The sequence below is a fragment of the Molossus molossus genome, unplaced genomic scaffold (assembly GCF_014108415.1).
Source record: "Molossus molossus isolate mMolMol1 unplaced genomic scaffold, mMolMol1.p scaffold_m16_p_22, whole genome shotgun sequence".
NCBI lineage: Eukaryota > Metazoa > Chordata > Mammalia > Chiroptera > Molossidae > Molossus > Molossus molossus.
The window spans coordinates 24,765,632-24,793,420 of record NW_023425358.1 but is presented as its reverse complement, the minus strand read 5'-3'; the positions used below and the strand labels follow the sequence as shown (position 1 = coordinate 24,793,420).

Sequence of the window (27,789 nt, the reverse complement as noted above, 5' to 3'; positions counted from 1 at the left end):
TTCGGTGTGTCCCGGCGCCTGGGCTTCCCAGAATGCCTCAGCAAGACCATGGTCTGCTAGGGCCCCTCCCAGCACCTTTCCGAAAGTTCCCGCAGACCAGAGCCGGCCGTTCTTGGGCCCTTCTTGTCTGTCTCTCTTCCCCCAGGGCCCTGGCCTTTCCCATGCCTGAAAACAGTTATTCCACATATTTTGTAGAGTTTTCTGGTTATTATGGTAAGAGGTTATGTCCGACCCTTGTTACTGTATCAGACCTGAAGTGTAATTTTAATTTTGATATAAAATACTAGCCCTTGGCAGGAAAACGGGGTAACCACATGAAACTCGGACCGCCTTGAAACCCTAGACATGTAACACCTTTGCCACATCTTTACAACGTGACAGGAAGGTGGCGATCATTTCCAGCTTTCCCGCAGCAGCACAGGTGAACAATCTAAGCAGAAGCTTCGCAGAAGTCTGTGTGGTACCGTTGGAATGATGACGTCAGTGCTCTACGTACACATATCACTTAGTCTTCAGAGTAACCCCACGCAGAGGTCATTGGTAGCCCCATTTCACAGACCAGAGGACCACCACTCAGAGGTGAAGTGACTTGTCCAGTGTCTTGCGACAGTGACGGCCTGATCTGGAGTTGCCCCTACAGAGCTGGGATCTGCCACACGCCAGAGTTCGGGCTCTCAGACATGTGCTGAGCTGACTAATGTAGCCGAGCAGGAGGTTTTTCCTGACTCCATAAATGAAATGTCTTCTGGGCAGCAGTAGAGTTCAGGTTAACCGCTGTAGGAACTTCCCTGCATGAAGTGGTTAGTTTCTTCCTGAAATAGCTACTGTTACAGGGACAAAGGATGATTAATTTCCCACAAGAGGTGGTTCTGTAGAAATCCTCACCTTCTCTCTACCTTTTCCCTGTCCCTCCTCCTTCCCACTTTTCATCTTTTGCTCTTTATTTTCTTTATCTCTTTCCTTCCTTCCCCACCTGTCAAAATAGCATGGAGCAATAGCAAAAAAGAATGAAGTCAAAACTGATCACACATATGCACCCCTGTGTTCATTGTAGCATTGCATACAATAGCCGAGATATAGAAGCAGCCTAAGTGTCCATTGATAGATGAATGGATAAAGAAGCTGTGTTACATATATATAGTAGAATATTATACAGCCATAGAAAAGGAATGAAGTGTTGCCATTTGTGACAACATGGATGGACCTAGAGGGTATTATGTTAAGTGAAATACGTCAGTTAGGAAAAGACAAATACCAAATGATTTTATTTATATGTGAAATCTAAAAAAAACAAAACAAACAGATACAGAGAACAAATTGATGGTTGCCAGAGGGGAGAAGTGTAGGGGATTGGACAGAAAAGGGGAAAGGGAACTAATATGACATTGTATGTCAATTACAATGGAAAAATTTTTTTAATTAAACAAAAGCCAAAAAGCAAAAAAAATCTCAACCACTGTTGAATTCATTAAACCATGCAATATTAGGCCTAAATGAAACATTCAATTTTATCTGTCCTAGTCTCTTAGTTTTATTGATCAGGAAACTAAGGAACATTAGCACAAAGTGAGTTGACTGAGACCACACACTGTTGGTGTACAACAGGAGCCGAGTTTTGGGTGCACTAACCCCGGGCAGGAGTGGGGATCATCTCTCTGACTTCCAGGTGCTGTGACTGTCGTCGGGGTCTAAGTGTCTTCTCAGTGCCAGGTGGGTCATACAACGCAGGAGACAAGAAAGAGACTAGCTCCACGAGCACGTAAATTAGTTGATTAGGGGATGTTTCTTTGAGGAAGTGATTCGAGAGAGTCATTCATTTCCAGAAAGAAGGAGGGCCATCCCCATGAAGGTCAGGGGGAAGAACATTCTCAGCAGAGAGGGAACCGCATTCTCCACAGAAGGAACGGCGTTGTGATTAGCTGGGGACAGGAAAAACACAGCCTGTCTCGGAAACAGCCAGAGGCCGAGGTAGGCAGCACCGAGTGGGTGAGAAATGGGGAGAAGAGGAAGCGAGAGAGGTGGGCAGGCGCAGGGTTTGTTGTGCGTGTGGGGGAAGCTCTGATGGGTGTGACCACATCTGATGTATCTTCCAAGCTCGTTCTAGGCTCTTTGTGGCGGATGAATTGTCGGGATCAACAGGGGGGGTGTGGAAGCAGGAGACGAATTGGAGGCTCTCGCTGCCATCCCGGAGGTTGTCACGGTGGCTTCATCGGGGTCAGGCAGTGGGAATCCAAGAAGGGGTGGGTTGAGGATTTATTCTGGAGGTAGCTCCTAATACCTTGACGAAGGAACATGGGGAGTGAGGGAGAAGAACATCGACAAGCTCAGTGCCAGTTTGGGGGGCAGTAGTATACTCTCAGGGATCAAGCCTGCAACCTGAGCATGTACCCTTGACCTGGAATCCAACTGGCAACCTTTCGTTGCCAGGGGCAACACCCAACCAGCTCCAGCGCACACTAAGTACTGTGTAACTGTTCAGAACCCGGGGGCCCTGGTATTCGTCCAAGTGGAGCCTGAGCGTGCTGGGTGACACCCAGCTCTCCCAGCTCCCTGAGGAGTATTCGTACGTAGCAAAGCATCCCGGCCCCCCCTTCCCTGCGGGAACGCGCTCTGTCTGGATTCGAAGTCTCATTCTTTCCCACTCTCGCCTGAAATTCCCTGCCTCTGAGCACGTGTTCCTTCTTTCTCTCCACTCTAGTCCGTTCATCTCTCCCTGCCCGGCCTGTAATTCACTTCTTCCTGAAACCACCTGTGACCGTATCTCAGGCCACACTGATCTTCCCCACAGGAAGTTCATCACATCGTCACTGAGCTGATGAAGCCCCAGCCATTGTGCTGGGGATGAGAGGGAGACGCACAGCAGCGGCCGTTCCCTCCTGGAGCCCGTGAGAGCAACTGCTCACTGACCGAGAGCGGGCGCGTCCTTTCCTGACTCCGCGCCCGCTGCCCTCCCAAAGCCCAGCGTCTCGCTTAACGGGGAAGTGCTAGAGGTGTTCCCGTCAGTGCCAGGAACAGGCAAGGAACCAGGACTGGACATGGATCACTCAGATGGGGCCAGGCGCCCGACAGGTGGGGAGCCACACGGATGCCTTGAGCAGCAGTATTGCCAAGCGAACCCCCAAACAGAAAAGCCCTAGACACTTGCAAGCCAGAGACCCATAACCCAGAGCAAACCCAGGCAAAGGTCACGAGAAAGGAAAAACAACTGGAACCAGAACATAGGAAAAGACTTGCAAGTTCATTATGAAATAAGAGAAACGCAAACTACACTTACTCTGAAAATACTGCATTTTAAAAATCTTTCAGATTGGCCAAAACCCCAAAAGTTTAGTAACACTTTTCTGGTGGGGCTGTGGGTTTGAGCAGGCACAGTGACCAGACCAGGGGGAGCAGACGTGGGCTGATCCAGTGGGCTTACGGGGGCGGGTCCAGCGAGGTCGCAGCACGCTGTACTCCGAGGAGCATACCCCGCGGGCATGCGTGGGCACAGGAGAAACCATGTCTGCGAGGGTACTGCGGCAGTGCGACATCTCAAGTGCCATCACTGGGGTCCGAGTCATGTCCACTGTGGTATTCCACCCACCGGAGTACCGTGCGGCCGTGGGCACGCGGACAGGTGCCGTGCTCGGGGGAATGGCGGAGGCAGGCAGTGTGCATGGTACAGTGAAAGGAAGAGTCGGTACTTGTGCTGCCTTTGTGCTGTGGCAGAAGGTGACACACACCTGGAGCAAGGAGACCGAAAATGTCAGAGGCTCTACACACGGACGTTTCTCTCTCGTTCAGTGACAGGGCAGGGGTTTCGGTTCGTGTCAGGCCTCCCCCCTCCCAGGGCTGAAGTCTTCCCTTGTGCGCCGGTGGCCCCGAGGACGCGCAGTCCTCTGCATCCGGCTGGGCCAAAGAGGGTGAAGAAGTCCCACCGGTTTCTTAACCCTGGCCCAGAAATGACACACCATTTGCCCTGAAAGATGCCAGGAACCAGGAACTAGCTCCTTCGGGGCTGCTGATGGTGGCGTACTGCTAGAAGAGGAGGGGTAGGGAAGGGAAGGAGACTGCTTTTCCTATGTTTGTCAAAACTTGGAACTGTTTCCTGTCCACTCAGAAAATAAAATCAGATAGTGTCAAGGTAGTGGGACAATGCCTTGGAAGCGGGAAGAGCCCAAGGCTGGGGGAGTCTAGGACCCGGCCCCACCTGGCCTCGGATGGCGTCAGTCAAAGTGGGCTGTATTCTGTGATGCTTGGTTGAAGTCCTAAAGGGAGAGTGGGTGTTAACCAGGTGAAATCTGGAGGGGTGGGTGGTTGTGAGAAAGAAGGTGGAAAACTGGGTGCAGGAGAATTGCCAGGTTAGCGAGGAGGGAGAGGGGAAGGTAGGGGGAGCTTGTTTGACTTAGAGGAGCCCTGTGAGGGCATGGAGGGCTCCTGGCATGTGGAGCAGTAGGGCACCTGCTGTGCTAGGGTCCTGGGAGGTTGTGGGGCAGAGCAGGGTGCGCACAGCTGTGTGGATGAAGGAGGCTGGGTCTTACCCACATTCTGTGTGATTCCCGTGACAGTTCAAAAGCAGGGGCGCAGCATGATCAGATCTGGGGCAGCAGCAAGCAGGATGAACTGGAAAGGAGACTGGACGAGCGGGAAGGAGCCCAGCGAGCTTGCCCTGTGGTGATCTAAGAAGTATAATGCATCCCTCTCTCCCCTACAAAGCAAATCTGGCACTTAACCAATAGAATGCAATTAAGTATTATCTTTTATGTCCGTCTGTCAGTACCTCCGATCAGATTATAATTGCTTTGAGAGCTACTTCATTTTTCACTTACAGTTTCATCCATGAATACTTATTGATTTTCTTTTGTTTTAAATACAGTTTTATTGAAATGTACATAGAGAAAGGGGCACAAATCCTGAGTGCATGGCCTCATAGACGATTGCAAAGTGAACACACATGTATTAATTGAGTCTCATTCTGTTTCTTCCTTGTTAAAATTGTGGTTAGATTCAGCATGTTCAATCGCCCCTCCCCTCCCCTCGTCTTGGCTGTGTTTGCTCTGTGGTGTACACTCGTACCTCATTCCCATAAGGCCAGGGTCAGTCATTGTTCTTCAAGAAACCTTTGGAAAGATGAATCATGTGGCTTGTTGGAACAGTATTTCTATTTCACTTGAAGTTATTTTAACTCTCACTTAATTTTAATTGTCAGTTTGTTTGTTTACAATGAGATGTGCAAAGAACCGTGATCAATGAAAATACCACAGTCTGATGACAGAGCCAGACATTTTTTCTTTTCTATCATTTCATAATAAAGTATTTTTAAAAAGCTGAAAGTAATCCAGCTATTTATTGGAAGAGTGAAGATAGAATTTTCTCGCCACTGTATTTTCACATTTTCCTCCCAGTTCCAGTTTTCTTTTTGTTCCCCTTTGAGATAAGAGCCAGTTGCTTGGAACACTCCATGGGCTTTTCTTTGGCATATTCATTATCGTTTGTCCTTTTGTCTGATGGATTTTTAATATTCAGGGCCCCACGTCTCTCCATTGTGTGAAGGAATGATTCTGTTAATTAATATAACAATATTGGGCATGTATGTGCTGAATTTAAATTAGGAGGTAGAATGGATAACTTGGATTTTAGGAGACTGTTTAGAGTATTTCTAAGTCACATTTCCTTTATAATTTTCTCTTTCTGTACATTTTTAAGTCAAGAAGTGAAAATGTTAGTTTGTTAAGTAGAGTCAAATGAAAACAAATATATTTAAAGTTTATGTGAAATAGATAAATATGATTATTAGCTAAATATTCATTTTGATTTACATTTGTTCATTTCTATTGGAACTTGGAAGAAATGAAAGGGAGTGTTACTCATTGGGAATTTAGGTGAGTAATAGCCAGCCAGGAGGAACATGATACCCTGTGGGAGTTTTCAGTTTTAAAATTGGTATGCTTTTTTTCTTTCTTTATGAGTTTGCTCTTCTAGTTATCGTTTAAGAGTTCCTTTGTTTTCACTTGTAAAGACTACTGTATATTCTAGGTGTGCCGGAGTATCTGTTTTTGATCTCTGCCTTACTAAGGACCTTATTACTTATGTTATCCCGAGCCTCTGCTTGTGAATGATTTTACCTTCCGTGGAAACTTGTGCTTTGTGAAGAACGTCTGGTAGATGTTGAGAACCATGTAAGGAAGTGATCAGGCATTGGCTTCTAGAAATTTTAAATCCCAATTTGTGGTTACTATTCAGTAACAACTTTTGAGACTTGTACCTGGCTCAACTCTATGCACCCAACCTCATTTTTCTTCTTCTACGGTTTAATTTAAATAAATTAAAATTTACCATTTAGGGTGTGCAATTCTGCGAGTTTTGACAAATGCATAAAGTCATATAACCATCCTCAAAATCTAGATACAGAGCATTCATGACTTCCTAAAATGTTCTAGTGTCCCCTATATAGTTAGACCACACCCTATACTCCACCCCCTGTCAACCACTGACCTGTTTTCCATGGTGTCCTCTTTTCCAGAATGACATTTAAGGGGGACCATTTAGTATGTAGCCCTTTGAATCTAGTTTCTTTCACTTAGCATAGTGCATTTGAGATTCATTCATGGTGCTGGTAGCAGGACGTCATTTCTTTTCACGGTAGAGCAGTGTTCCAGTGTATAGATACATCACAGTTTGCATATTGAAGACATCTGAGTTGTTTCTAATTTTAGAACACTGTATATAAAGCTACTATCAATAGAAATAGCATGTTCAGATGTTTGTGTGAATGGTTAGGATCAGTCACCCAGCCAGCACAGTAACTTCCTTCTTTGCCTGTTGATTCAGAGGCGTGGGGAGTCCAAACATTGTATATGCTTCTCAGCCAGTGAGAATTCTGGTCACCAACATTTGGTGTTGTCAGTCAGTCTTTTAAAAAATTTTTGTTTATTAATTTGTTTTTGTTATAGATGTTTCTCATTTTCCTCCCATTGACACCCTCTTCCCCTTCCCCCGCCCCATCCCCAGCTTTGTTGTCTATGTTCATTGGTCATGCATGTGCATGTAAGTTCTGTGGTTTATCTCCTTCCCCCAACCCCTCCTCCTCTGAGGCTTGTCAGTCTGTACCCCACCTCTATGTCTCTGGGTTAATTTTCTTCAGCAGTTTGTTTAGTTCATTATATTTCACGAATAAATGAGATGATGTGATATTTGTTTTTCTCTGCTGGGCTTGTTTTGCTTAGCATAATACTCTCCAGGTCCTTCCATGCCATCTCAAAGGATAAGAGATCTTTCTTTCTTACAGCTGCATAGTACTCCATTGTGTACATGTACCACAGCTTTGTAATCCACACATCTACTGATGGATACTTGGGTTGTTTCCAGATTTTAGCTATTGTAAATAGTGCTGCTATGAACATAGGGGTACATATATTCTTTCTGATTGGTGTTTCAGGTTTCTTAGGCTATATTCCTAGAAGTGGGATCGCTGGGTCAAATGACAGTTCAATTTTTAACTTTTTGAGGTAACACCATAGTGATTTCCACAGTGGTTGCACCCCGTGAGTCTGCATTCCCACGAGTAGTGTACTAGAGTCCCCTTTTCTCCACACCCTTGCCAACACTTGTTGTTTGGTGATTTGTTGATGGCAGCCATTCTGATAGGTGTGAGGTGGTACCTCATAGTTGTTTTAATTTGCATCTCTCTGATAATTAGTGATCTTGAGCATTTCTTCACATGTCTCTTGGCTATTTGTATGTCCTTTTTGGAGAGGTGTTTGTCAGTCTTTCTAATTCTGCCATTCAAGTAGTTGAGCAGTGGAATCTCAAAGTGATTTCATTTACATTTGCATGATGACCAACAAAGTTGAGCCTGTTCCATGTACTCATTGGCCGTTCAAATCTCTTCCTCTGTGAAGTGTTCAAATTTTTTGCCCGTTCTTTTATTGGATGATTTCCTTTTCTTCTTTTAATTCTCACCTGAAGATATTTTCCATTGATTTGAGAGAGAGGGAGAGAGCGATAATGAGAAAATATGGATGTGAGAGAGCAACATTGATCAGTTGCCTTCTGCATGCACCCCAGTACAATTCTTTCTACTAATTTTTGCAAAATATTGTGGTGGAAAGTTGGGATAGTTTGCCTTTCCTGGATGTTACAGACACTCAGAAGTCAATCAGTATTCGTGCCGTTGGCCTTGGCTCAGACATGGAAACAAGGGTGAGCACATCCACACATGTCTAGCCAGCAGGTGTTGAGGCACTACTTTTTATTCTTTAACATCTGGAGAAATCACACTGATGAAAGGAGCCTGTTAGGCAAGTTATTTCCCAATTTTTGTCCTTTAGCTTTTGTTCTAATCTGAGAAGTACTGTTTGTTTTTTAAATGTAATTTAAGCCCAATGAAGGTAAATTGCTTTCAGCCCAGAACACAATGATCTAGAATTAATCCGAAAGGCAAAATATCTTCTGGCTCTTCCACTTTAACAGCTGCTGTGATAAAAAGTAGAGCTTCAGTTTACGTGGAGACATGAAAGCAATAGTTTCCCCTCAGTGTATTACAGTAGTTCTTTGGCTCATCCTACACATCGACAATGGAAACATTGCATTAAAGAAGTAGCTAAAAACATTTTAAGTTGGATGTTCATTCATTTAACTCCCCCTCTCCCTCATCCTCCTCATTTCCCCTCCCTCCTTTTCATTCCTCCTCCCTCCCATTTTTCCTTTTTTCCCCCTTCCTTCTTTCCTTCTTTTCTCCCCACCTTCCTTCTTCTTTCCTTTGTTCATTCTTCTGGCCTCCCTATATGTCTCAGTCAGTGTTCTTGTTCCTGCGCATGGAGTGAATAAGACGTGTGTGGCCTGTCTGTACACAGTTTACATTGCAGTGGGGAGGTAGATGGTGAAGAAGTAAACATACGCATATGATCATTTCTGGTGCATTTGTGTGCTCAGGCGCGTGTTTGTGAGAGGGAGTGGATAAGCGATGAGAGAGTGAAGATGGATGAGAATCATGGAAGGCCTCGGCATCTGAGCAGAGCTCTGAAGGTGCACGAGACCCAGGGAAGCGTGTTGAAGGAAGTGGGGATAGCAGGTTGGAAACCCCAAGAACAGACCAGTTTGGTGTTGGAGAAACTAGAATATAGACACTTGGCCTAAGCGAAGTGAGCATGGGAGAGAATGCTGTAAGATGTGGCCAGAGAAGAAAGCAGGGACCAGGTCCCAGAGGCCGTGATAGGCCATGATGATCAGTTTCAGTTTGACTCCAAGTTCAGTCCAAAGCCAGTGGCCCATGTGTGGTGTAGTCATTCATGTTGTCATGTAGACATTTCAGAAAATGTCGTTAATATGATCAAGGTATATAAGTTCAAATTCTCATCTTAGTTTTCTCTTCCAAAAATAAAAAAGAGATAACGAAGCAAAAGCTCAACAATCTACAATTACAGATGGAGGATTCAATAGTCCTCTGTCAACAATAGAAGAAGACGTAGACAGGCATTCAGTAAGGATTTAGTGGATGAATTTGAACAATTCTATCAACCAACTTGGCTTAGTTGCCTTTTTATTTTGTTTAATGAAACACTCTACCCTGTATACTTTTTTCTTTCCCCAAGTACCCGTGAAACATTCCCCTAGGTGGACCAAATTTGGGGCCAAAACCAAGTTTTGATAAAGTTAAAAGCATTGAAATCATACTGAATATATTTTCTGATCACAACAGAATTAAACAGAAGTCATTATCAAAATAATACCTGAAACAAAACCCACAAAATATTTGGAAATTAAACATTTCTGAATAACTCATGGGTCAAAGAAGAAATGACAAGGGAAATTTGAAATTACTTTGAAATGAATGAGAACAAATGAGAAAACAATTGCTTTTATTTAAATTAAAAATATTAATATGCAAATGTAACCATCATAACTAGCTAGGCAATACTAATAGGGAAGGACAAAGGAAAGGCCATGGTCATTATAAGCATGGTCATCCAGACAGCTTCACCAGGAAGCTGCAGTTTCATGCTCCCCAGAAAACCACTGGTCCATTCCCTGCAAATCACATGATGGCCCTTACCAACACTTCCATGCTACCCTCATCTTTTGTTTCTCTGCTGATTCTGCTCCTATGTTGACAGTGTCTCTAAGTGGTGGTGACCACTAACACTGCTGATAAGCGTTTTTAAAAAGTGGGAGGGGGTTGACAATAGAGATGGAACCCCAAAGCAAGGAGCCAGGCATGTGGGACTCTTACTTTACCTGGTGTGTTTCCCTCTAGGGTATAATTAGCCTCTTGAAATCTTTATTTTTACTCTTTAAGGTAGGGGAGGAAGAGGTTGAAGTATAGACACATTACTTTGACAATACCCTGTAGGGTAAAATTTTAATTTATTGCCCACCCTGAATTTTTTTATTCTTTTCCCTTAGGTTTCTTGCTATTTAAAGATTTTTGTTTGAATGAAATTAATGAAGCTGTACCTCAGGTGAAGTTTTATGAAGAGGTAAGAAGTAACTGTTTTACTCATGCTTTTATTTCAAAAGCATATTTAAACTGTACTTTGGAAAATATTAAGACTACTACGCATCTTATAGATATTTAGAAATTCATTGAAAGTAATTAGTAGTACATGATATAATATGAAGTTTGTTAGAGATGCAGACACCATCTGTACGAATCCTCTTTGTAAAGACTCTGGAGTGCTCCGGAAACAATGAGGAGTAGTTAGACTAAAATCCCAGAGCAGGGAGGATCATTCTGGGGTGTACTGGAGACTACCAGCCACTTTATTTTCTGCAAAAGTTTGCTGGTTCTGGAGACATAAGCTGAGGCAGAGGGCCACTGCTGGGTGAAAGAGAAACTGGCAGTTTTCTGGTCACACATCACTGAAGAGACAAATTGGACACTTAGTGAAAGAGGGTGGAGGGGAGCTGAAGCAGTGGGCTGAGAGCTTCTGGGAGACACATTGAAATCTCCCACAGCCTTACAGTGCTGTATGGAAATGTACACCTGCTGTGGGCAGGAATCTGAAAGCAGAATAGGCAAGAGATGAGAACACAGGGGAGTGTTCTACTGGCATGAAGATCTGTATTACTTACCACCTGGGTCAGTTGTTGATTCCAGGTGTAACAGACTCCAGGTATTTTGGAGTCCAGGTTTGGCCCTTGGCAGAAGGCTGCTTCTGGGAGACAAAAAGCCAGGTTTCTGGGGCTAAAGTAAAAAATGGGGCTGGAGGAACCCCAAACATGTGATTGGTTAGTCTCCCTCTCAAGACAGATGCCAAGTTTTGAAGGTAAGTGACACAGGAGGTAAAGAGCTGTTCTGCAAATCTCTTAAGGGCAAAAGTGATTCAAGTGCTAAGGAGACAGATTTCTCATTGAACTCCATGGAGAGCCATGGCTTAGGTACTGGGGCAAACAAGAGGCAGACCGAGTCCTACAAAAATGACAACTAGACCCAGCCCAGCTCAATCTCTTGTTGGGTGATGAGCCCCCTTACTGCCTGTGTGACAGATACAAGGGGAGCCCTCTCTGTCTTTTTTGCAGGTAGAAAATAAATGTAGAGAATCTATCGTGTTCCACATATAGTGAAAAATTATTAGCTACCTAAGAGGCAAGATCATAAACAAGGTAGTAGAAGCAGACCCATAGCTGAATCAGGTGTTGGAGACAGCTGACAAGTGCTTTAAATAACTATAAATAATATATTCAAGAAAAGATGGATAAAATTGATGAAAGGAAAGAGAATTTCAGTATAATTTGATTTCATTATGAAAACTAAGTGGACATTTAGAAGATTAAATACAGTATTTAAAATGAGAATGAATAGCTAGGACCAATAACAGATTGGTTACAGTGCAAGACAGAATTAATAAATGGGGGGCAGAAGTAGATAATCTCAAACTGAAACACAGAAAAAAGAAAATAGCAAAGAAATAGAAAAGGACATTAAAGACACATGGAACGTGGTTAAAAGGTCTAACATGTGTAGATCTGGAGGCCCAGAACAAGGAGAGAGAAAATAGGGAAGAAGCAATATTTGAAGAGATAATACTAAAAATTTTAGAAAACAGATTCAAAAAACTTAAAAAATCCTAAGCAAAAGGACTGTGAAAGAAACATAGCTTTGCACATCAATAGAAGACTAGGAAAACGTATGACAAAGATAAAATTTTTTAAAGCAACCAGAGGGTGGGAAAAGACACATTACTTTTATTTTATTTTAATGTTTTTATTGATTTTAGGAGAGAGTAAGAAAGAGGGAGAGAATGCTCAACCAACGGAGCAGTACCAGCTGCGGCAAGACGCATTACTTGTATTTATTAATTTATTTTTAATCCTCACCTGAGAATATCTTTCCATTTATCTTCAGATAAAGCAGGAGGGAGGGAGGGAGGAAGAGAGAGAGAGACATTGGTGTGAAAGAGACACATCAACTGGTTGCCTCCTGGACGATACCAACCGGGGCCAGGGTTGAACTGCAACCGAGGTACATTTTCTTGGCCGGAATCGAACCCAGGACTCTCTGGTCCGTGAGCTGTCTCTTTAACTGCTGAGCCAAAAAAGCCAGGGCAAGACACATTACCTTTTTTCTTTTTTTTAAAATTTTTTTTTCCTTTTATTGATTTCAGAAAGAGAGGAAAGGAGAGGGGGAGAGAGATAGAAACATCGATGAGAGAGAACATCGATTAGCCGCCTTCTGCATGCCCCACACTGGGGATCGGGCCCACAACCTGGGCATGTGTCCTGACCGGGAATCAAACTGGCGACCTCTTGGTGCGTGGGTCAATGCTCAACCACTGAGCCACACTGGCCGGACAAGACACATTGCTTTTAAAGGAGCTATATTATGACTGATGTGACTGTGACATTTAAAAAGAAATGATTAAAAAATGAAATCAAACTCAGTGAAATGGCCAACTTATAAGTACTGAAAGAAAAAAAATCTGCCACCCTAGAATTCTATTCCCAGTCAAAATTTTCTTAAAAAATGAAGGTGAAATAAAGATACAGGCAAAATCGAGGGGATTTGTCAGTAGTGGAATTGTATTATAATAAACACCTAAGGGAGCTACCGTCAGCTGAAGAAAGTTATCACAGATGGAAATGCAAGAACATCATAAAGAATAAATAAAAACAGTAACACGATTTTAGACTTTAAAATGTATGTAAAACTAAAACATACAGTAGCACAAAGACCAGGAGAGGGGTAAGTGTGTTAAGATCTAGAATTACTGGGAGAATAGCAGTAGTAATACTCTGCATTGGCATTAATCAGTCAAGGATGCATATTGTAATCTCTAAGGTAAATTTTCAAAGAATAAAGTTTGCATATTTAACAAGTTAAAAGAGGGGAAAATGGAATAAAAACATTGCATTAATCTAAAAAAGGGAATAAAAAGGGAACATAAGATAGTAGGTAGTTAAAAAATAAAGAGCAAGATGATAGCTATAAATCCATCTGTAAGTAATTATATTTAATATAAATGGGCTAAATACTCCAAGTAAGAGTAAGTTTGTCAGACTTGATAAATAACCAAAAACCCTGTTATACCTGCCTACAAGTGTCATACTTTAAACAGAAGGATGGAAGAAAATATACAACCTAAGTACTTACCTAAACAATGCTGGTAAAGCAACACCAATGTCAGAGTACACTAATGCTCAGATGCCACTTTGAGACAGATTATTTTATGGTAAAGGGGACAGTATCATGATCTTAGACAGCATACCTTCAAAATATATAAAGCAAAAACTGACAGGCTTAAAACAAAATAAATCTATAATCCTAGTGGGAGACACACACACGTCAAGAGCTTACAGAACAGACAGACAAGAAACTAGTAAGGATATAGAAGATCGTAATAAAGTTATACATAAACTTGACCCACTAACATATATAGAATGCTACACCCAGCAAAATTAGAATTTGCATTTTTAAAAAGTACATATGGAACATTTGTCCAAATGGATCATATGCTGGGCCCTAAAGAAAGCTTCTCCAAATTTCAAGATTGAAATTGTTCAGGGAATATTCTCTGACCACAACGGAATTGAGCTCCAATTTAATAGCAGAGTTAAGAACTCCGTCACTGCCTGGAAACAAATACACTTCTAAATAATTTATGGGTCAAAGAGGAAATTAAAGCAGAAACTAGGAAATATTTTTAATTAAAGTATATTTAAGAAATGACATGTGCTGCTATTATTAACATGACGTATCTTTACCCCAAAGCATTTTAAATGGTCCAAAGAAAACATAGCATAATTAGGGTTGATATTAGTAATTCGTGTATAAGTTTGAAAATTGGAGGAATATTTCTCTCTCTCTGGTTTATTGGTACATGAACACTCGATATTTTTCTGTACTTCCAAAATTATATCAACATATTTCCAGGAAGAATGGCCAAATCATGATGTACCATTGAGTATTGTATAAAAAAGTGAGCCAAATCTAAAAGGATTTTTTTACTCAGTATGAAGTAACTTCATTATTTCATTCCAAATCATAATCAGGCATTTATTTTATCTGAATCTATCAAAATGTTTTTCAGTCTTGTGTTGTCAAAAGCGTCACCTTCCCAGCTTCAGCATGTACTAAGTTGCCTTGGCGAATACAGGGAAACCTCCTTTAACAGAGAACTTCTGCTAGGGTGAAACAGCTGGGCAGTCTACTTGGGGTCATTTCTTCAGCACTCCTTGCCAGCGTGGTGTGATCACTGCTGCTGTGTTTTCATTTGACCTTTAAACACTGGAGTTCCCCTTTGTTGGCTCCCTCCCCAGCTCTTCTTGCCTCTCTTGGTGTGGCACGTGGTGGATCTGGCTTATCAGATTATCCTCGTGGAGGATTATGCTCCAGAGCTTGGTCTGTATCCTTTCACCGAAGATAAGCATCCAGCTTTGGGGCTTCAGGTACAGTTCTGTCAGTGCGGTCTTTAAGCACCGATGTTATCAGTCACTCCTCTCTGACCCTTGGTTTCATCAGCCTGGTTATTTCTGGTTGTTGTTCTGTGACCCCAATCCCTGGAAAACTCTTTTGTCAGATATCTTAAAATGTCTGTTTTGTACCTTGTGTTTCAGTTTTTCTGTGTCCTCAAACTTTTAATGCTGCCCATCTCCTCTGGGCCCAAGTCCGAGTAGTTTATCCTGACATTCACACAGCTCTGCATTAGTCATGACCTAACGTTCTCTCTCCGTCTTTCACTACCTTCGTATATAGGACTTCCACTAACCAACATTTCCAAGCCTACCAAGCCCGTCATCTGCTTGTTACTTTACTTATTCTGCCCTTTCCCCAGCCTGGAGTCTGGCTTTCCCCTCCCAGCCCGTGGGGAGCCTAGGCCTAGCTAGCTTCAGGTGTCGAGTTCAGCGTCTGTGCTAACAAGTCCGTCCCGACCGCTGTCCCAGTCTGCGGTGTTGCTGACTCCCTTGATCCTCACACCATTTATTGTCCGTGATGCTCATGTGCAATACTTAGTATATGCTGGCTGCGTGTGCGTATAGTCAGCCTTTTCATCTGGACCGTTGTTTGACTCACAGACAGAAGCCTAGCGTCGACGTAGTTGCAGCTGTCTCTCACCAGCTGTGGGATACGGGGCCAGTCCCGGAGCAAACTCTGGAGCCTCTACCTCGTTTCAGACCCGGAGCTTAAAAATGTGAACAGTACATTGTTCCCATACTTGAGCTCACAGTATCAGGACATAGCATTGACCTTCAGTTACCTCATCTATGAAATGAGGTTAGGATTCATCTCCTGCTACTTGACCGGCTTTTGTGAGGCTCAAATAGGATGCTGGGTGGACAATGGCTTTCTAAACCAGGGCCTTTAATGTGCTCTTCAGATAGATGGGAGGCGATAATGTAGTGGTTCCAGCTCTCAACTCAGCCTCCCTGGGTTTGGATTTGGACTCCATGAGTTGCTGGCTGCGTAAACGTGGGCGAGCAGTGTCGCGTTGCTGCCGGGCTTCCGCAGCTGGGCATCAGTGTGGTCGCAGTGCTGTCTGAGGGTGGCCGTGTGTGAGCTCAGCACACCGGAACAGTGCCCGGCTCGTCCCTGCTCAGTGTGTGGTTATACACCTGTTTGTCCCAGGTGGGCTTGGAAGCAGCTTATAAAAATATGTGTATGATACCTAGACTTAAAAGTAAATCATAGAAAATAGTAAATAAATATCGGATCAGAGGTAAAGTTACTATCTAGAGTTTACTCATGCAACCGATATTTATCAAACACCAGTGCTGGGAGGCATGGCTTGGATGAACAGATAGGCAAAGTCCTTGCCGTCCGTTAGCTTCTCTTCTTGTTGAGAGAAACAGACAATAAACAAGTGGTAAGTAAATAGGAAATATATGAGGAAGTAATAACTGCTCTGCGGTGACTCACAACAGACCTGATACCGAGAGACTGTGGCTGGGTGGCCACTCGAATGCCGGCTCACAGACGTCTCTCTGAGGATGACGAGGAAGATAAGAACAGGGTGGGGCGGGGACACCTTTTAGGCTAAAGTCATGGCTAAGACGTAGCCCCTCATGCATGGGAAAGAACTCGCAGAGTTTGAGGAACCGAAAGACCAGCGTGGTGTGTTTGTGATGGGCGAGGGGACGGAGCAGCAGTTCAAACACACGGTTTGGGGGCCAGAGTAACACATTTAGATTCTGTCCTGAAGTCAATGGAAAATTTAATACAGGGAATGTTGGGTGAATAGTCTGTAAATGTCAGTGAGATGAAAGTGGCTGCTATGATAGATCCTCGACATCTTTACTGATTTTATATCTAGTGATATCATTTTCTAAGAGAGGATGTTCAAAGCTCCAACTCTTGGCTGTAGAATTGTTTATTTTTTTAGTGTCAATTTTTTTTCCCTGTACTTTGAAGCACTGTTATTAGGTGCATATACATTTATGATTATTTGTGTGTGTGTGTGTTTTTCACATGAAATGTTTCTCTTTATTGCTGGCAATATTGTCTTGAAAATGACTTCACTGGTAATTAATATAGCTGCTTCAGTGTCCTTATACTTACTGTTTTCATGATATATCTTTTCCCATCCACTTTCAATCAGTGTTTGTTTTTTGTTGTGTGTGTGTGTTAAATTTATTTATTTTAGACAGATATAAAAGTGTCTTACACACCCCACCCCTCACCCCCTTTCTGGCAATCTCTGCTTTTAGTGGAGTAATCTTAGATATTATGTTTGTTCTTTGTGGTTTTTGCTGAGTTTCTTGAATCTGTAAATTTGGATCTTTCACCAAATCTGGTAAAATGTGGTGAAACATTTTTTTTCTTAAAACATTTTTTTTCTACCTCAATATCTCTTTCCTCTCCTTCTGAGACTCCAATTATATGTACATGTGATTTTTGGATATTATCCTAAATATTACTGATGTCTTTTTCAACCCCCCCCCCACCCCCGCCGGCCAATATTTTTGTCTTTCTGTTGTTCAGATTGGGTAATTTCTATGGATCTTCAAATTCATTGACTTTTTCTTTTGGCATCTCTAGTCTGCAATTATGTCCAGAATTTTTTTATTTAAGGTATTGTGTTTTTTAGTTCTAAAATTACCATTTGGTTCTTTTCATAGTTAATCTTTTTCTGCTGCTATTTTCTGTCTTTTTATTCATAACATGCATATTTTCTGTTATGTCTTTGAGTATGGTTACAATAGCTGCATTAAATCTTTGTCTGATAATTTCGACATCAGAGCCATCTGGGATTGGTCTTCATTTATGGTCTGTTCTGTTGCATGTGGGGCACATATTCCTGTTTCTTCATATGTAGAATAATTTTACTTTGTATCTTGTATGTTGCTGTTGATACATTATAGCTAGCCTAAACCCTGCATGTGTTTCTCCAAAGGGTTTGATTGTTTTGTTAGTTAATGGAGCTTATTCAGGCACCATGCTCTGTCTGCTCATACAGCGTGTGGCAGCGGAAGCTTGTTCAGGGTTTTCCGCCCTAGCTGGACGGCTTTGTGTCTGCTGTGCTCACGTGTCAGTGTGGGGCCCAACAGAGGTTTGACAGTTTATATACAGAATTTTAGAGCTCCCCCTCTGGCTCTGTATTTTCAGGAATACCCTCTTACTCTCCAGCTTCTGTTCGATGCCCCTTCCTCATTATCCGTGTATTTTTGGTCACTCCAGTGCCTCTGTAGCTGGGCATTGTACATGTCCAGGCTCTCTTCCCTCCTCAGGAGGACTGTTCTGTTAGCAGCTAGTTGGCTATTAAGAGAGGATGTGGACAAATAGGTAGTTCGATCCTTAGAATCTGGAGCTCAGGGGGACAGGCGAGCCCTAAAGATCCAGACTTCGTCATGGGAATATAATTGGTCTGTGAAACTGTGGGAATGAGGGATTTTTCCCTAAGGAGCATATCGTGGGTGAGGGGGGGGCCCAGCACCACCCTCTGAGGCTCTGCAGTATGGAGAAGTCAAGCCGAGGAGGAAGAACTACCGAGGGAGGCTGAGGAAGAGGAGCCAGAGTGGTGAACCCTTGGAGAGTCAGAGGACCAAGCTCCAAAGAAGGCAGGGATGGCAACTGAGCTGAATGTCGTGGAGAGGCCAGTGAAGCTGAGGACAAAAGAGAGACCCTTGATCAGGCAGGGCAGAGGCCACCAGTGATGGCAATGGGCTGCCCACTGGAGTGATCGTAGAATAGACAGGAGGTGGGGAAGTGGGGACCGTGACAGCCATGGACCAAAAGTGCTGGCTCTTTGGTCCTGGGCATTTAGCTACATGTGCAGCGGTTGAGCTTTGTGACCACCAAAGCAGAAGGGGACGGCGTGCTCGGTGACTGTTCATCATTGATGATGGTGCTTCTGTTCTGCTGTAGGGAGGTCTTTGCACCTTGAACTCAGAGCTCTGCCTGCTCAGGTTACCAGGACAACCAACTGCCTGAACGAGAGGCGGCATTTTCTATGTTGTGCTACAGTAAGGACACCCTGGCTAGAACTAACTAATAGTTGATTGCATGTTCTTTCATTAGTGGTCTTACTGACAATAGTAAATTCTGAATTACAGCCACAGATATGTGAAGCTCTTTGCCTTGCAACTAAGAGGTACCTTTTCTGTTGTTCAAATTGAAGTTTATGAAGCACAAGGCTCTTAACAAAGCCAGGGTTGTGGTTCAGAGTGTCATTTGCCCGAGAAACTAGAATTTTCAGTATAGGTGGATTATTATAGTTCATGAAAAGCTTCCATAAAATCAGCATTTGTTTAAGGTGTCACCCTGCTGTATAGGCCCTGAAAGAGTCTTATGTTTCATTGCACTTGTTTTTAAAGATAATAATTCCATGAAGGCTTATTATTCCTTGATTTTGTTCAGATATTTAGGCAGAAACATTGGCCTTCGGTTCACTGGTAGCCTACCCGTTTTAGCCTAGCATTCTAGCATCTGCCTACCCGAAACAGAACAACAAAATAAATCAGCCAACGCAGAATCTTGCATTTATTTTCTGACTCTGCTTCTGATGTTGGTGTCTGGTTTCTGTTGACAGCTGCCATGGTGGCATCTGTCCTGATGTTTGAACTCTTTAGACTTGTTTTCCTGAGTTAATTTGGGATGGTTAAGCCCAGGTCCTTTGGTTATTGTTGGATTGCTGCTTCATTAAAGCTGTCTTTTCCTCTCGCATGGGGTGTCCACTTACCCCAGCCTGCCTGCCTTTTATGTCAGATTTTATTATCTGTTCCAAGAAGACTTCATTCTACACCTGGTAGCTACAGACTTGTGAATCTCAGCCTTCTCCGTGTAACACTGAAGGTGTGTCAGGGCAATTAAGATGATCCCAGGAATTTCTCAATGTGCAAACCAGCTAGGCCTCAGATGGGACCTTGGTATTTCACATACCCCTCTCTCTGCTCTTTATCAGAAATTCTTATAGGATTTACTGGTTTTGATTTCAAAACTGTCAAACTCAGACTATAAAGGAGAAAGGTAACTTTTATTTCCATTAGTGTAGTCTCCCATGGGAATAGTTAGCCCCACCTTTTATCATTCACATCATTCAAGAATAAAGAGTACTCAGATATTATGTAAGTTAGTAGAACAACTGGCTACCTGTTGGAACCCCCCCCCCCCCCCCCCCCGTTAGTCAGACATAGTCATTGGTCATGACATTGAAGATCTCTGCTAGTCTTCCTACTAGCTCCATATTTCATTTGTTTTCATTCTCCTTTTCTCTTTTGGATTAAAAGTATTTCTGTAAATAAATAAAAACACTTCTCTGATCCAGGAGCTTCTGTTATCAGGTTAGAATGATCGGGGCCATTTCCATATAAGACAAATATTTCTAAAGCGCATTTTATTCTTGGGACCTCTTAAACACTGGTCAGGTTACCATCCCTAAGTTAGCAAAATCTATTTGAGGTAAGCTTTCTGTTAGTACTTTAATAGTGCGGATGAGGTTCCAATGCTTTAATCTATGGGTAATGCCTTTCTAAAATATTTAGTTCATTTTTAAAAACTCACCTTGCAGGAATCCAGATTATATATAATATAATATAATATAATATAATATAATATAATATAATATAATATATATATATAATTTTTTTCTCCTGTTAGTTTTGCAATGCTGTAGTTGAGCAAGAACTACATCATAACTCTTAGCACTGAATTACAGCCAAATGGAACTTACTTGTGCTTTGGAAGGGAGAATTGGCAAGCGTGAGTGGCCGTGGCTGGTAGAGTATAAGGTAATTGTAACCATGGCAGTATTTGTTGCCCAATATTGTGTTTCTAAATTTAAGGGATGAGGTTCATCATAGGAAAAATCTCATTTGTAGGTTTCTCATTGACTTTAAATGACTCCAGCTCCATTCTGACCACATTAGAGGCAGCTGTTTCCTGTGACATGGCCAGTTCCGTAATTTGCACGATCTGGTGTGGATGTGGTTCTTGCCAAGACTAGGAATGTCTTTTAATCAAGTAGGTCTCTAGGAAGACATACCTAACAGTGATAACTTTTGAAAATCTAGATAAAAGAATATGAAAAGCTTGATAATGAGGAAGATCGCCTCTGCAGAAGTCGACAGATTTACGACACGTACATCATGAAGGAGCTGCTGTCTTGTTCGCACGTGAGTGTTTCTTCTGCCCTGTCCCTTCGGTGTGGATGCACACGGGACGGCCTGCAGTGCCTCCAGATGACGTCAAATAGGGCCCAGCCAGTGTGGCTCGGCTGCTTGAGCATTGTCCCGTGCACCAAGAGGTTGCCAGTTCGATTGTTGGGCCTGGGCGGCCAGCCAATCCATGTTTCTGTCTTTCTCTTCCTCTCCCTCTAAAAATAAATGAAATAAAACAAGTTAATAAAAGGGAAGTCCAATAGGAGGAAGGTGTTTAAAAATCAGCTGACACTCATCCAGGATGGAACCCGTTTCTTCTGCTCTCATTTGTTTCCGGCCAGTACCGATACGGTCCCCATTGCTCCATGAGCTCTTGATGTGTTTCCAAAAAGCAGATGCCTTCACTGCCAGCATTTGATGAAGTAAACAGCCAATTCAGAGCGATGGGAGAAAAGGCTAGTCTCAATGCTAGACTTTCTCAAGGAGATTAAGCTTTATTATTTTCCATGTATTTATACTTTCACAGTTAGACTGATCAGAATTGGTAGATACAAGTCTTAGTGGTTGCTTTGAATTAATAGGGAAGATTATAATTATTGTATCAATCATGTTCATTAGTTGTTAAATAATGGTTGAAATTCTTCTTCTTGTAAGTCAGATAAACGGTTTAATTCAGTCATTAGGATAAGCCAGCTTCCTAGGAAATCACTCCATCAGGAGTGAGTGGAGAAATGGGTAATAACAATTTACCATGTGGTCTCTCCACCTTAAGACTGTTTTCTGAAGGACTGGCCTAATGGTCCTGGCCTGTGGTATCTGGTACGGTGGCCACTAACCACGTGTGGCTGTTTAAGTTATTTAAAATCAAATGGAATTAATCATTTAATTCCTGACTTCCTCACGTGCCACGTTTCGAGAGCTCGTAGGCACCGGTGGCTTCGTGGCACCTGTATGGGACAGCTCAGATACACAGGATGTCGCTCATCGCAGAAAGCTGGATGGGACGGCGCTGGCCACAGTCATGATGTCCTGCTTCTCTTTTTACTGTGGTGTTTCCAGTTCTTCCTGGCATTTGAAGAACTGGTGCCTAAGATGGCACCGCCCGCGGTGGGACTGCGCTTGTTCTTACCACCCACCTAGCTGGTGGGAAGGGTCTCCGAGCTGGGCGCATCGTTGGTGTTCGGGCCTCGCAGGACAATGGCTGAGCCTTGGAAAGTGCTGGATGTTCCCAGGGAAAGCAAGCCTCTGTGAAACAGTGGTCATGCCGTTCAGCGATTTAGAGGGTTTCTTTTCTTTTCTTTCTTTTTTTTTTTTTGGTTAGCAGTGTGGTATGTATGCTATTTAAGCCTTTCTTAGTGTGCGTTATTGGAGAAGACATACTTAGAAGTTTGGGGGGAGGATAGAGTTCGCCATTCTGGTCGGTGTACGAAGTTTCATTGTTTCCGAACCAGCTCCCCTCTGCTGTGGCCACAGCAGGACTTCCTTCAGGGGCCATTTGGAGATTGATAACACCATTCTCAGGCCACACAAAATGATCAGCTTAAAAATTAGCCTGCTATTTAGCCAGGCTGATTTGGTGAGGCGGGTGCTGTTAGCTGGTGTTGAGTCTGTAGTCTTTATCCCGCAGGCCAGACTTTCCCCACCCGGATAGCGTCGCCCCAGCCTGGCTTGGTTTTGTAATCCTGGCATTGGATTCTTAGGCATGTTTGCAGGCCTCAGGTTCTCTTACCTAGAAATTGTAATTTTGCAGAAATTTTGCATTTTTAGGACTCCGTTATCAGCCAATTGAGGGATGTTTTCAGTTAATAAGGCGATGATAAGATTCTTTATACTTTTTTAATCACCGTGATCTTGAATTCTTGTGCAGTTAGGTATCGGCCAGCACCCCCACGCCCATCATGCTTCCCAGCAAGGTGTCCAAGAGCCCCGGGGGCTCAGAGGAGCAAGGATTTGTTCAGATTGCCCACAAATATCCATCCAGTCTTTTTAAAGACTGCATGTGGATCTAATGTACTGATTTCTGTTTCAAGGGTACTGTTTAATTGATGTTGTGTATTGTATAACAGGTTTGTTATGGTTTATAATTGTTGAAAAAACATTGTTTTTTATTTTTAAAAGCCATTCTCAAAGCAAGCTGTAGAACACGTACAGAACCATCTGTCCAAGAAACAGGTGACATCAGCTCTCTTCCAGGTAAGAGAAAAGTATTTCGGAATAAATAAATTGGTTCTGCCTACCAGTTGCACTGGGTGACATTTTCTTCCCCTCCGAGTAGGTGCCAGAGGACTTGGTAAAACAGACCGTTTTTATCTGGAACAGTTCAAGTTCTTTTTGTTTTGTTTTTTTTTAATCCTCATCTGAGGATATTTTTCCATTGATTTTTTTTTTTTTAGATAAAGTGGGAGGGAGGGAGAGAGAAAGAGAGAAACACTGATATGAGAGAGACACATCGATTGGTTGCCTCCCACACAGCCCTGAGTGGAGCCGCGGATCGAACCCATGACTGTTTGGTCGGTGGGCCGATGACTGGGACAATTTAAGTTTAATGTTGCTTGTCCTCTCATTGAAATAGAGTCATACCGACACCCTTCATGAAGGCTTTCTTGAAAAAGGTCACTCGAGCTTTCTAGTAACATGGTTTTCAATAAATGAATGAAGCTATCAGAAGAAGATGCCCGTCCCCATTTGGCGTCCGGGCACCAGTGCCGAGCAGGGACTTTACAAGATGTGTTTCGTGGTGGTAGGGGTGTTGATCCTCGCCAGGATCATCGCCTGGGCGACACAGGTTCATTTGTAAGAGTGAAGAGTGAATGTGTGGACAGCCTCGGCATCATGGCGGAGGAACTGGCTTTCACCTGGGCTCCCATGTCTGGAGCACAGCAAACACAGTCCTGTAGATTTAAATGACGAGGCTGGGAGAACAGTCTGCCCCTGCTGGGTCTGTGTGTTTTCTTCTCCTTAGATGTAACGGGTTCTCTTTCCAACGCCCTTTCCATCCTGTGTGTTTTCCATGGAGGCGGCAGCTTGCGAGGAGATGGTCAGATTTTCAAAAGGATAATGTGCTGCTTTACATTTCTGGGAATTATAAGAAATATGAAGGAATGCCATTAAATAATGGTTTTTGTAAATGAGAAGAATTCACGTACCCCTTTCTGGATTACTCAGCCATTTACCAAGAGAGAAGTGGGGCTTTGCATTGGTGCCTTATGATGGCATTTACTTATTTATGCAAAATGAATTTGATTGTTCTGTGCAGAACACACTAACTTGGCTCCTAGGACATTTGGATACAGGAACAAATTGAGTGTTAACCTTTCTGCCAGAATAATTAGACAGCCGTAAGCTGCAGGGCCTTTCTGTGTGGTCTGGTTGGTTATGAGCTTGGGCTCTGGAATCAGCCACCTGGGTGGGGAAACCTGGGCCAACGGCTGCACCTTCCCGACGTGGCGGTGAAGGTGGGCTCCCCGCAGAGGGTCTGGGGGAGTCAGTGAGAAAGGTGTGCGGGAATTGCACTGAGCCTGCTGTCACAATGCCCCATAAATGTTAGCTGTTAACAAATTTTTTTTTAAAAGCCCTAGCCAGTTTTGCTCAGCGGTTAGAGCGTCGGCCCGCAGACTGGAGAGACCTGGGTTCGGTTCCCACTCAGGGCATGTACCTCGGTTGCAATTTGTCCCCAACCCGGTTGGGTTCGTGTGGGTGGCAACAACCACTCGATGTGTCTCTTTTTTTTTTTTCCTCACCTGAGGACATTTTTCTATTTTTTGTTCAGGTAGAGTGGGAGGGGGAGAGAGGAAGAGAGAGAGAAACATCGATGTGAAAGGGACACATCGAGTGGCTGCCACCCGCACGACCAACCAGGGCCGGGGACAAACTGCAACCGAGGTACATGCCCTTAGAGGGAACTGAACCCGGGTCTCTCGGGACCGCAGGCTGACGCTCTAACCGCTGAGCCAAACCGTCCAGGGCTCGATGTGTCTCTTTCACATCGATTTTTCTCTCTCTCTCTTCCTCCCTCTCTCCCTCCCGCTCTATCTGAAGATAAATGCAAAAATTTCCTCAGCTAAGGATAAAAATAAATAAAAATCCTCACCTGAAGATATGTTTTTTAAATTAATTTTTAGAGAGAGAGGAAGGGAGAGAAAGAGAGAGGAACATCAATTGGTTGCCTCCAGTACATGCCCCATCTGGGATTGAACCTGCAACCTAAGTATGTGCCTTGATTGGGAATCGAACCCGCAAACTTTTGCTGCGTGGGACAATGCTCCAGCCAAATTTTTTACATTAAAAAAGTGCAATGTCAATATCTGCTCTGTGTTGTCTCCATGATATTTTAGTGTCTGAATTTCAGTTTTCACCTGACTTTGACACAGCTCACAGACAGGCTTATAGTTGGTTACACTGAAGGTTGCTAAATTATGCCCCACAATATGTGGATTTTACAGCTATGATCTTAGCTTTTCTTGTAGTACAAATATTGTTAAACAAGAGTTCCTGGTAAGATGCAAAACTCTTTTCATGCCTTCAAGGATCATCCATGCAGAAGCTACTTCTTCAGAGTATCTTTTAAAAACACTACTGATTTGTTCTTAAAATAAATGAAAATGATGTTCTGTTAAAATAGATAAAGAATGAGTTCTTATTTCAAAGGTGAAGAAAATAGCCATTATTAAATTAGTTAAAATAAAGAGCATATTAATACAATTCAGGGTAATATGTATCATCAGAAACATATTAAAGTATAAATCGAAGTTAGACATTTGGATGTCCTGTTATATGGGGCCATTAACCATAGAGTTTGTTGACGTTCTTTGAGTTGAAATTTCTCCCTCTCTCAACTTTATTGAAATATAATTGACAAGTAAAAATTATAAATAGTTTAACGTGTATAGTATGATATTTTGATATACATATACATTGTGAATGATTACCACTATCAGGCTAATTAACACATCTCTCACCTCACATAGTTACATTTGTGTGTGTGTGTGTGTGTGTGTGTTTGTGTGGTGAAAACACCCGAGATCATCTCCTTTCCTCACACAGTCCCCATGCTGTGCATCTCATCTCCAGGACTCCCTCGTCCTCGTACCCGAGATTTGACCAACCCCTGCTCATGTCCGCTACCCCCCAGCCATTCTACCTCTGCTTTATGGATTCACCTTTTTTAGATTCCGCATATAAGTGAGATCATACAGTGCTTGTCTTTCTGTGTCTGGCTTACGTCCTATATCATAACGTTCTCCCCGTTCATCCATGTTGTCACAGATGGCAGGCTTTCTCCTTCTTTTTAAAGATTGAATAATAACCCGTTGTGAATATCTCATCTGACGCTGTCTTCATGCCGCCGACGGACTCTGGCGTCGGCTCTGTACGTCGGTTCTGTACGTCGGGCTCTGTACGTCGGTTCTGTACCTTGGCTCTGTATGTCGGCTGCACATGGGCACGTCCTGCCCTCGAGGTCAGATCTCATGTCCTTCCGGTGGGTTCCCAGACGTGGGCTTGCTGGATGATGTGGCAGTTCTGTGTTTAGGTTTTTGAGGAACCGCTGTACTGTTTTTCATAGTGGCCTCACCAGTTTACATTCCCACAAACAGTGCACAAGGGTTCGGTTTTCTCCACATCCTCACCAACACTTGCGTCTTGTCTGTCTGAGAATAGCCATCCTGACAGGTGTGAGGTGGTTTTGGTATGTATTTCCTTGATGATTAGTTATGTTGAACAGTTAACATGCTTGCCAGTCACTAGTGTGCCTTCTTTCGGAAAACATCTACTTAGGTCCATAGTTCATTTTTTTTTTTTTTTTAATCCTCACCTGAGGATATTTTTCCATTTTTTGTACAGATAGAGTGGGAGGGAGAGAGAGGGAGAGCGAGAGAGTGAGAGAAACATCGACGTGAAGGGACACATCGAGTGGCTGCCACCCGCACGACCAACCAGGGCCGGGGACAAACTGCAACCGAAGTACGTGCCCTTAGCGGGAACCGAACCCGGGTCTCTCCCGACCGCAGGTCGACGCTCTAACCGCTGAGCCAAACCGGCCAGGGCTATAGTTCATTTTTTGATGAGGGTTTTTTTTTTTTTGGTCTGTTTTGTTTTGCTGTTGAGTTGAGTTCCTTGTCTGTTGGATATTAACTCCTTATCAGATCAGATGTAAGGCCTGCAGATGCCTCCTCCTGTTCCACAGGTCACCTTTTCACTCCGATGGTTCCCTTCGCTGTGCGGCGGCCGTTCGCTTTGATGCAGACCCACTTGTGTCTCTTTGCTTTTGTTGCCTGAGCTGTTGATGTCCCCTGAAAAAAGTGTTGCTCAAACCAGTGTCAAGAAGCTTTGGGAGAAAGCCATGTTTTCTTCCAGTAGCTCTGTGGTTTCAAGTCTTACGTTTGTCTTTACGTCACCTTGAGTTGGTTTTTTATATGGTGTGAGGGAAGGATCCAATTTCATTCTGCATGTGTCTGTCCAGTTTTACTAACACTATTTACTGAGGAGACTGTTCTTTCCCCATTGTGTATCCTTGGCACCCTTGTCAAGGTCGGTTGGCTGTAGATGTGTGGAATGATTTCTAGATTCTCTTCCGTACCATCGATCTATAATGTCTGTTCTTTATGTCGCTACCAAACCATGTTGATTACTGTGGTTTTATAATATATTTTGAAATCAGGGAGTTTGAATCCCGAATTGAAATTTCTTCTAAAGGAGTTTGAAGGGAGTGAAATGGAAATGCTCTGAAAGTAAATGCACAACACTTTGTTTGTTTGGTTTTTTTATCCTCACCCGAGGACA

General features: G+C 43.2%; 1 protein-coding gene across 2 annotated transcripts in view; it reads left to right on the top strand.

Moving 5' to 3' along the window:
- Nucleotides 1-27,789, top strand: part of GRK3 (G protein-coupled receptor kinase 3) — a 108,763-nt gene that overhangs the window by 31,350 nt on the left and 49,624 nt on the right. The window contains exons 3-5 of one of the 2 annotated variants that reach the window (XM_036276470.1): nucleotides 10,384-10,457; nucleotides 20,923-21,024; nucleotides 23,128-23,202. In XM_036276470.1, coding sequence (XP_036132363.1) covers nucleotides 10,384-10,457; nucleotides 20,923-21,024; nucleotides 23,128-23,202 — 251 coding nt within the window. The remainder of the gene's footprint in view (nucleotides 1-10,383; nucleotides 10,458-20,922; nucleotides 21,025-23,127; nucleotides 23,203-27,789) is intronic. The other variant, XM_036276471.1, reaches the window with a different exon arrangement.